Source organism: Priapulus caudatus, unplaced genomic scaffold (assembly GCF_000485595.1).
Source record: "Priapulus caudatus unplaced genomic scaffold, Priapulus_caudatus-5.0.1 Scaffold198, whole genome shotgun sequence".
In the NCBI taxonomy this organism is placed as follows: domain Eukaryota; kingdom Metazoa; phylum Priapulida; class Priapulimorpha; order Priapulimorphida; family Priapulidae; genus Priapulus; species Priapulus caudatus.
Genome location: NW_014577259.1, coordinates 272,800 through 283,929, shown reverse-complemented (window position 1 = coordinate 283,929; position 11,130 = coordinate 272,800). Strand labels below are relative to the sequence as shown.

Genomic DNA, 11,130 nt, shown 5'->3' with positions numbered 1-11,130 from the left:
TTCGGTCTAGCCACGTATACTGTCCACTGAAGGCTGTGAGTTCAGAGTTTCGGGGCAGTGAATTTTCTCAAGGTGTAAAAACCTGGCTCTCAACATTGGAGACTGTGAATCTCCTGTGGCTCGGATGACCACGTAAAATGGCGGTCCCGTCTCCAGAAATTCTAGCCAATGGGGACGTAAAAGAACCACGGAGGGCGCAAAGGAACTCTGGCTGTGACCACCCTCAGTGCCATTCGGCTAAAAGGCTAACTACCTGGCTTAACACCTCACCAAGCTAGGTCACACCTCATGGCTAGCTATAGCCCTGGACGTTAATTCCTTACGGAATGTCCCTGCGTTATAATCCACGTAACCGTGGGCTACGCAGTAATTTAAAACTATCCAGATCCATATAGTACAGACCCCAATCATTATTTATAACGCAGTGGCTACGCGTTCGGAACCGATCACCTAGCCTCCAGGCTACGCATCCGGACATCCACTCACACAGTGATCGCGTGACTCGCGTACACGCATGAATGCGCAACGGGACGCTCTGCTGATTGCCGAAAATATACAATATATACCCGGGGGCCTGGTCGAATTACTGGCAGCAAGAACAAGTCCGCACCTGCAGCTACAACACACACGCATCTATTGACTATATATATAACAACATTATAATAACTACTATAACAACTATAGCTACTATAACAACTATAACTACTATAACAACTATATATAACGTTGTTATATAATATATATATAGTCAATAGATGCGTGTGTGCTGTAGTTGCAGGTGCAGACTTGTTCTTGCTGCCAGTGGGTCGAATGGGAATTCTTGCCGAGGTGGCCCCTCAATTGTCAGTAGCAGCAGCGCCTCCAAAGCTGACTCACTCATCCTGTTCCTCATGTAGCCATTCCCATTAAAATTCCTATTCCCATATTTTTTTTTTAATCGGGGCGTAAATAATTTAAACGTGGCGCAACGATTGAAACGGGGGGGGGGGAGTTTTCCCAAACGGGGCGGGCGCGCCCGCTTTGCGCAACGTAGGGAGAAGCCTGGGTATTTATTGGTGAGAGCAGAGAGGTAATTCAAAAGGTAAGAAAGAGGTAAAACTAAAAGAGGTACTAAGACCAAGTCTAAGAGTAAAGTAATTTGTAAATAGGTAAGAGTAAAGTAAAGACTAAGAGGTAAGATTAAAGAGTAAGAAGGTAAGAGTAAAGAGGTAAAAGAGTGAAAGAGGTAAAGAAAGAAACAGAGCTTGCAAAGGAGACAAGGCATGCCTTCCATTCCCAGGGGGTCACTCAGGATATTAGTATTATTACTTGGTACGCATGCTCGTCAGAGAAAACGTCGAAAAATGGTCGGATTTTGACCCTGTAGCATCTTCGACGTCTTTAGAAAAAGGGGTACCTTTCCAGCTTAACCTTCGACGTTTAGGGTCATCATTTCAACCAGTCTTCGACGTTTAGGGTCACTTTTTCGCCCAATTTTCCGCCCAGTTTTCGTCATTCGATTCGTCCATTTATTACCGTGTTTACATTCCCAAAAGGATTCTCCCCAGATTTTCTAATCTCAACGTCAGACTCTGATGGGCGTTATATGTGCCTCGGCCACTTACAAGTCTGGGCACGAGACTACGGGTTTACACAAATTTCTCGCTAGTGTCTTACGCCATTTAGGGGTAAGATTTACATTATCTTACTCCAATAAGGGCTGGAATTTGCTACCGCTGAATACGTCATTTAGGGCCCAATTTTGAGATGCTTTGACGAGCATGCGTACCAAGTAATATCCTGAGTGACCCCCCCAGCCTCCATTACGTCAATTTACGGTCAAATACTGAGTTCAAACCTCGACCAAGGCAGTTTAATTTTCTTAAGGTGTAAAAACCACTGGCTCTCAACACCACGGCACAGGCACTTGGGCCGTTACAATAATAAAATTATGGCTAATTAATACGAATTGTATTTACTACCAAAATGTTAATTGTGGTTATCTACTTAGTAATAATTCCCCGTAAATATAATTTAAATGCTTCTCTGCAACACACAATTTGACAGATCTTTCAAAACTCTGTAACCACACTACTGGTTGTCCACAGGACAAGCACCTGGAAGATGTTGGTTGTTCTGCATGATTTTTGGTTGTCCGGGACAACAGGATCTGATCACCACTATGTCCAACGCTGATTGTAATAGTGATAATCCGAGCAAGTAAACATTTGGCTAGACACAAATACCAATAGGTAGGCGGTAGCTTGTGTATTTTTGCCGTTATGGTGTGAAATGAATTGAGAATTGTGCTAATTTGGGTCCCATGCATTACCGTCTGCTTATCTTTCGACGTGTTTGTGCACTGTGGCTGTGTGCAGTGAGACTGTGCTACAGAGAAGCATTTGAACAGCATTTACTGGGAATTATTAGTTGATAGAGAATAAATAAACATTAAGAGTTTGGTCGTAAATACAATTTGCCTTTATTCTTTATTTACAATCATTTTCTTATTGAAACAGCCCAAGTGCACATGCTCAACACTGGGAACTGTGAATCCCCTATGAGTGGATGGATTCGATGGCCATGTAAAATGGCAGGTCCATCTCCAGTATTCGAAACATAAAGCACGGACATCAAGAAACTAGCTAATACACTAAATAGGACATAAAACACTCTGACAATGACCTCCCTCAGTTTCTGTAACTAGGGTGCAATGGTGTGGTGCTCTAAGACTAACTTTTAGTGATTGAGACGTCAACTTTATATGCAGTTAGTTAGATATAATCAGGAGTCTATCAATATTGGCCGCAATCTACAATTGCACCGTATAGAAGTAAACCATGTATTCTGCTTAAAACTTGTAAGATCTGTATTAGCACCATACTTTATAAAGGTCTCAGACTCTCAGTAAGAATGGCTTCATAGCAACTAATAAAACATTCTATTTTAGTGTGTTTTATATGATAACATCACATATATATATTATATATACAGGGTTCTCCAAGAGCACTTATACTATAGCCTGGCGGCCCGCCAGGCTATCGTCAAGCCCCGCCATCCTAAAATGCACCCGCCACTCTAAATATCATAGTCGCCATGCTAAATATCATAGCCCCTGGACCCCCTTAGCATGCAAACCGCCTTCGGCGATTTGCAACTAGGACCATAAAGGCATCACCCGCCATGCTATAACGAAAAAGCTTGGAGAACCCTGATATATATATATATATATATATATATATATATATATATATATGCAGGGTTTCCTATACATATGAGGCACAGTGACGCACCGCCGTTGTTAAATTTAACATCGCCGTTGTGAAAATGTTCCTGTATTTACTGATAAGTATATCCTGTATCTATATACCTATTTGTATATCAATACATCCTGTATTTGAATCCATCATGTGCAGTTTTTTTCCCCAAACTGGCCATTACCTCCTTTGTCTAATTTTCCCTCAGAAGAAACCCTGATATATACATCTTTATATATACAGGGGTAGAAAACTTCTGAACAAGGGATTCAAGGGGGGAACAAGGGGGGGGACAAGGCCCTCAAAAAGAGGGAGTTCGCGGCAAAATGAGAGAATCCGCAGTCTGAAGTTCAAAACTAAAGATATTAAAAATAACGCATGTACTTATTTTGAAGATTCATGCGGTTGCACGTCTGCCAAATTTTCTTTGGACATTTGCTGAAAAAATACGGTAATTTTGCGTGGGAATAATAAGGAGGCTGTGCTCTGGAACGAACTAGTTAGTATAGCAGAATTTTCAGGGAGTCACAAGGACTCCTGCATATATGTCAAATCATGGTGTCCGACAGTAAATCGGGGAGTATTTGACTCCGGACTCGCGTTAATTTCGCACCCTGTATATATATATATACAGTGCAAGGATCCATTCTATGTGTGAGTGTTCCCTCAGTTTGGACCACAACATGTTACCACAACAGCAACTGGAAATACTATGATGCAGTCAAACCTCGGTTATCCGAACATCAGTTATCCGAATTTCGGATTTTCCGAACAAGATCTCAAGGTCCCGTGAATATTTAATAATTGTTTTACGATCAGATCAGTTATCCGAACAATCCGTTATCCAAACAAAATACTCCCCGCTCGTCTCGTTCGGATAATCGAGGTTTAACTGTACATACTTTCAGATTCAGATATTGCCTTGCAATCTATTGTATAACATAGTGGCGCCATCTGGTGTTAAATACAGTAGTACTTCCTAACAAAGTGTGGCACATAAATCAATAGAAAATCTCTTGTTGGATCTTGTATCGGTTGGCAGATTGATTGATAAGCTCACTAAGAACATAAAGTCTAAAACTGAAGTTGAGTAATATCAATATAATCGCTTCTGAAAATTGCATTTTTAGACTACAATTTTCCAGCCGTTTCTGTTCCAGATTTTACATTCATTAAGGGTGTATTGCAGGGTTTTCTAAAATGAAAGGCTGAGCAGTTCTATTTAGAAAAGCATTCTCTGTGCATGTGCTGCAGTTACTTTTTCAATTCCGGTGTTCTCATATTTGCAGGCCTATGCCAAGTTTTCTGGTGCACCGCTGAAGTTACTGAAGACTAACAATCCTGTTAGGACACCTTCAGGTATTATATAAGTAGAAATGCTTTTATATTATAGGTACACCACCGATTTTCCGGAACTTTTGGTTCCAAGGCCTTTCCAGATCATCCGTTTTTCTGGACCAAAAGAGGTCACATAATAATAATTCAACAATACACATCTGAGCAACTAAATACCTCCCATCATGTCTCCCATCATCTCTCAAGCACCATGCACTGCTAGAAATGTTAACAAATATTAAATGTAAATTAATGTAAACCACCACTGACACTTGCACCTGCCTTAGACGCCATAGCTAGGGTAAAATTTGAGCAAAACAAGGTGGTGGCCACCCGGTGAGTTTTATCTGGACTAAAAGAGGTTCTGGACCATCAGTGTCCGGAAAATCGGTGGTGTGCCTGTATAAGGTTAAGAGGTTATGTTTCCATGACTCTTAAATGGAGCTTGGTAGAGCAACTTTTACACAAAGCATGCATATATGTTCTTTAAATGCGAAATGGTGTCATTTGGCTACAGCTTCTGATAGTGTATTCCAATATTATATAATACGTTTCCTCTGGGACATACTCGGTCATTAAAATGATGTTGCCTGTTAGCTTATTTATTTGTTGCTTTATCATATGTAGGACATTTGCCAGTTTTGAGACACGAAGGCAAAAAGATTACTAAGGCAAAGGAGATTGTCAACTACCTGAGGCAGCAGGTGTGTGTAATATATAATAATACGTTAAAGTGATTACGTCACCGCAAATAGTAAAAAATAAAAAAAATATTTCCACTTTTTCACAAAATATAAGTAATTCTGTTTACATTTTATGGTTAAATTGCTGCATTATACTTCCTATTTTACTATATTGTTCGATGTGAACATACACCCGTGACCCATACATCGCCCATAGCAAGCAATTAATGTTAGACAACATTAATTCAAATCGTCCAGGTTTTTTGGATTTTTAACTAGTTGAGAAACAATCTTATCAGGTAAGAATTTGACGATTTGTTTAGTCCCGTTAGTTCTTACTTTTAATGTAAAAAAATGGGAATTTTTTTTTACAGATTTTACCATAGAAAATTCGTGACGTAATCCCTTTAAGATTCAAGATTATCTTAGATTTTCAAGAAAGTATTTTGACTTTGTTGCCACACAGGCAGAGAGAAGTCCTGCCACACAAAGCTAAAGCTGTTTGTTGCGTGTTTGTAGAATTATGGAGCAGACTTTGAACTGAGCTCCCTAGAAAGTAGTGAAGTTTTGGCATACATATCATTATTGGAACACAAGCTTGCTCCTGCGTTGGTGAGTCATCATCATAATTCTTTATATCTATAGCAGTCTGCAAAATGCTCACGGTAAATGGCCGTTTTTCACATCAAGTTATTGAAATGTATGTCTATATCGTAAAATCCTTGGTGAATTCCCTACAAACCGTTCTAAATTTTATTAATGGTTTTCTTTTATTTGACTTACAGTGGACTCGTCTCTCATATAATTTTGTCTATTGTGTTTATCTTTTTTATCAGACTGATTTTGAATGAATATTTACGACAAGACCTTGTTGGGCAGGAACCCAAAGACACATATATTAGGCTCTGATTTCTTTTCACATTATGTGGTTTCTCTACCAGGTCTATATGCAGTGGGTAGACGAGCGAAATTACACAGAAGTCATTCACCCATGGTTTCGTCAGAATTCCCCGTTCCCGTTTAATTTTTACGTGCCTACAATGAGGCACAGGCGATCCCAAGCAAGAGTGGCTCACACTGTTGGGGAACACATTACTGAGAGCAAGCAACTAGAGGATAAGGTCAGTGCTTACTATCAAGAGTTACTATTTAATCGTGCAAGCAGCTGTACACCACTAAATAATGTGGTTTTAAAGTAGGGTTATGGTGTCCTTATCTATTTAGAGGAATTTTACTTATAGCAATTCATATAAGAGAAACATGTAGTTTTAACATATTGCTTTAAATATGATATTTTGTATGTAACTTTAATGAAAATAAAAGCTGTGCGTATATGTGTGCATGCATGTATGATACAGTCAGTGTGTGTATGTGCAAAGGTGTTGCTGAAGCATCTATAATCAGCTATTTATAGAGAGAGAGAAAACGTAAACTTGCGTGTGTTACAGGTTTGCAGAGATGCACAACAGTGTCTTAACCTTTTAACAACCAGATTAGGAGATGAGGAATTCTTCAATGGTGACATGTAAGCTATCACATGGTTTCCATTGCAAACATGATAATAAATAATAAGGTAGTATTGTTGCACACCTCACTTTACTTAAGTTATTTTACCCTACTTTTATATATTCCATTATACAAGTGTGTGCGCTTTACTGGATTTATTGTACTCATCTGCGCACACCGTGCTTTTCTACAGACTTTTGTGTATATATATGAACTGTCATACTCCATCCTTTGTATTTGCTCACTTTCTTGAAGTCACCTCTACTGATCTGTGGATTGTTGTTCGTTTCTAGGCCGGCCATGTTGGATGCTATAGTTTTCGGCTATCTCGCACCTCTACTAAAGATTCCCTTGCCAAACAACCGACTGCAGAATCACCTGAGAGGTTGTGAGTCGCTGTGCAACTTTGTCAAGCGAGTGCTGTTGCGCTATTTCCCCCAATCTCCAGAAGGTGAGTGAGCGTGGTTTTATTCCCTGCAGTACCATCTTTGCAATCCGCCAGACAGTTTAGGACATGGAAAGGTTATGCGATGCTAATTTCTACAGTTTGACGAACATCTGTGTATGAAATACTGTATACGGCATATTTTTTGCGTACAGATATTTTTGCGGATTCAGACTTGATGGACAATTTCTTGAGTGGTTTATTTCGCAGTTGGTGAATTATAAATTATTCGGTATTATTCGGTATGAATTATTCGCGTGTTGTTATTTTCGCGGTCGGGGACACGTTTGCGAAATTTGCGAAAATTAAACCACCGCGAAATATACAGCGTATACAGTAGATCATCATATATCAGGAGTAGATAATAGGAAAGGAGTGTGACATCAATAAACACGGGAAATTCGTCATTTACTAGCCTTAAAATACCTACGATTTACTACGCGTAACGCAACCAATTAACTTGAGCTCAAATCGTACACAGTACATCCGCCTAGCATCGTGCGAAATCGTTTCCTCGTATACACCCGCAATCCGGAGATACAGACTAAAACGTACGACACGATTTTCAATTCTGTTGCCAGCAAAATCCATGCGTTGAGAGAGCTATTTGAAACAAAAGGCAGCTACTAACGCGCTATTGCTAACTCGGCAGGCAATGTGGCTTGCTGGGAGATTAGGCATCAACGCAACACTCGGCGAGATAACCTTTGACCCGGTACACAGCTACATACCGGCATGCCGGCAATACAGCTGCATGACATGCCCCCATACCACGCACGCACGCCAATCCGCTATCAGCAGCAGATCGGATTCAAATCTCAATTGGTTGCGTTATGCGTAGTAAATCGTAGGTATTTTAAGGCTAGTAAATGACGAATTTCCCTTGTTTATTGATGTCACACTCCTTCCCTATTATCTATTCCTGTCATATATGTAACTGGGAGTTATGGTAACACGTTGCCTTTATATATAGCAAAATGCTCTTTTTCACACATGTTTAAAAACGTTTTTCTTGAATTGTATTCTAATAAATCCATTGGTGCAGAGATGCCAACACATATTTGAAGCAATCTGTAGTTTCTGACCATCAAATTAGTATAGTGCGAAGGTCACGTAGTGACCCGAGTTTGCTAGGGGGGTTCGGCATAAATTTCTTGATACTGAGCTGCAATTTCCTGCATTCTGGGGGTCAAAAATGACAATAAATTGACAAAAAATGACAATAATTAAAAAAAAAAATTTTTTTTATCACAGTGAAATTCGTAGTTTGATACAAACTGGTCGTAGTGGTGCAAAAGGAATAGAAAATACGGATAAATCATAGTAGTTGGCATCTCTGTTGGTGTGATGTAAATTCAAATATTTGTGTCAGGTAATTGCTAGTTCTAATTCCAGAACTAATCCAAGGCAGAACTCAGGTGGCTTAGGTAATCAAATCAACGTAGAACCATTAGTTACGATGAGTGACCAATATTGATTACTAGCCTCAGCTGGTACTAGCGCTCATAGGGTCTATGTCCCCCAGGGGACTGCCGGAACGTACCCTGGGTACGGTCCGGTATACCGGAACGTACCCTGGTAACTATTTGATAGGGTTAGGGTTAGGGAGTAGGCGTAGGCGACTCCCTAGACTCGTTAGTGGAGTAGGCGAGGTACAATCCGGCATATTAGATAGTACCAGGGTACGTTCCGGCAGTACCCTGGGGGACATAGACCTTCTCAGCGGTACTAGCATTAACTGGTACTAGCATCAGCTGGTACTTTAGCAACAGGTTAACTTGCATTAACATGTACATTACGCATTAAATTATTGTCGTCCCCATAGACAGCTGCATAACAGTTTCCTTACACTGTATTTGTGCTAAATTGTTTCTACCCATGTGTGGTAGCTGGCTTACGTAATGCCAAAAATTGTTACGGTGGCGGTTTTAATAGAAAATATTTATTCCAGTGAAGGTCCATAGGGGAACTAAACTCAGTGCTAACGTTCACTTGTATTCATGACACGCGTCGGCAAAATCCTTAGGTTTGGGATAATGTTTTTCCAAACGTGTCGTTTTCATTTTTTTTTGTAAAATCCGGAATAACATCGGTATGTGCTCCGCATTTAGATTTTACGTGTGCCGTGTTCATATGCGTTGGTTACTAATAAGATACTGGCATCACAACCGACTGCCAGTACCGGATTAGCTACTCTGTGCATTGCTTACTGGGTGCTGCTGGCAGCAGATGGCCCAGTGCATTGTTTACAGGGTACCATGGACACCAGGTGGCTCTGTGTATTGTCTTTATGGCATCACATACACCAGATGGCACTGTATATTGTTTAGTGGCTACGACCCACACCAAGTGGCTGTGTAGATTGTTTACAGGCAACGACCCACACCAAGTGGCTGTGTAGATTGTTTACAGGCAACGACCCACAACAAGTGGCTGTGTAGATTGCTTACAGGCTCCGGCTGTCACCAGGTGGCTCTGTTGATTGCTTACAGGCCAGGGATGCCACCAGGTGGCTCTGTAGATTGCTTATAGGCTACGGCTGCCACCAGGTGGCTCTCTAAATTGTTTACAAGCTGCAGCAGACACCAGGTGGCATTGTAGATTGAGTACAAGCTGAGGCGACCTGGAAAATGTTCAATTAGTGGACACGTTCTATTCTGGTCCGTTCATCATATAATGCTGCTGAGTGCCTGGAGCATAAGTTTAGCACCCGACTTGCAGGTATCATAAGTGCAATTAATTAGCAACACCTGCATTCTCATCCATGATTACAATTAAGCAGGAGGCGATCTGGAAAGAGATGTCAGCGAGGTAGAAAAAAGGGGTGGGGAAGTATTTAAACAACGTGGCATAAATTAAGAGGCAGAATCTAGGTAATTACGTGTTGTGAGTAACAGCAGCTCATCGTTATGTCTTTGTGATGCATGGCGAGCATTGACGTATGCGTTTTAGTGGCTGGATGGCTACCTGCGTTCTACTCCATGTGGAAACGTGGGCATGTCGTGGCTCGTGAAACGTGAGCAATGTCGCCCCTGAGTTGAGACACAAGCAATCGTGCTCTTGAAGCATCAGTCTTGCCGCGAGTGTTCCAGTGCTATACGTAATGAAGTGGCCACGTGGCTGTGAATTCTATTCTATACGTAGATACGCGGCCACGTGGCTGTGAATTCTATTCTATACGTAGATACGCGGCCACGTGGCTGTGAATTCTATTCTATACGTAGATACGCGTACTGCTACTGCTACTGCTGCTACTGTTCTACTACGCTCAATCGCCGTCTGGACTGCGTTGCTCCTGCTGCGCTACCGTTGTTGCTGCTACTGCTGGCTACCTCCCTACTGCTGACGCTGCCTACGCTTGCCTGTTTGCTACTGTTGCTGCTGTAGTTGCTACATGCTGGGCGCTACTACCTGCTGCTGCTACGCTGCCGCCTGCTGCTGCCGGCCGGGCTGCTCTGAGTGATGAAAAATGACTGATGACCATCGAGGAGGAGGAGGAGAGGACGACGAGGGAGGAAGGAGAGGATGTTGGCTGCTTGCTTGCTACTGCTGCTCGCGTCTTGCGGCTGCTACTCGCTGCGCCGGCTGCTGCTCGCTGGTTGTTCTTCTGCTACTGCTCTGCCTGCCTAGTATGGCAAGCGACTGTGTCGACATACTACTGGCACTATTCCTAATCGTCATTACTGGGTTGCGGCTAAAACTGTACATTACGGAGTCTCACATCCGTACCCGAGGCCCGCTAAAAGCCATAACATGCACTCACTCCTCCGTTTGTATCCGCGGTGTTCGTGCACTTTTGTATTCCCCTCGTGGCTCTTCTCTCTCTCTCTCGTTCTCTCCTCGCTCTCTCTTCCTCTCTCTTCTCTCCTCTGCTCGCTCGCTCCGGCTCTCCACTCTCTCTTCTCCTCTCTCTCTCTCCTCCTCC

The 11,130-nt window shown here is 41.9% G+C and overlaps 1 protein-coding gene across 1 annotated transcript in view; it reads left to right on the top strand.

The window, feature by feature from the left end:
* Window positions 1-1,317: 1,317 nt before the first annotated feature.
* LOC106807165 (metaxin-1-like) overlaps window positions 1,318-11,130 on the top strand; it is a 97,496-nt gene continuing 87,683 nt past the window's right edge. The window contains exons 1-7 of the mRNA XM_014809433.1: window positions 1,318-1,392; window positions 4,526-4,595; window positions 5,199-5,275; window positions 5,774-5,866; window positions 6,196-6,375; window positions 6,703-6,779; window positions 7,054-7,211. Coding sequence (XP_014664919.1) covers window positions 1,318-1,392; window positions 4,526-4,595; window positions 5,199-5,275; window positions 5,774-5,866; window positions 6,196-6,375; window positions 6,703-6,779; window positions 7,054-7,211 — 730 coding nt within the window. The remainder of the gene's footprint in view (window positions 1,393-4,525; window positions 4,596-5,198; window positions 5,276-5,773; window positions 5,867-6,195; window positions 6,376-6,702; window positions 6,780-7,053; window positions 7,212-11,130) is intronic.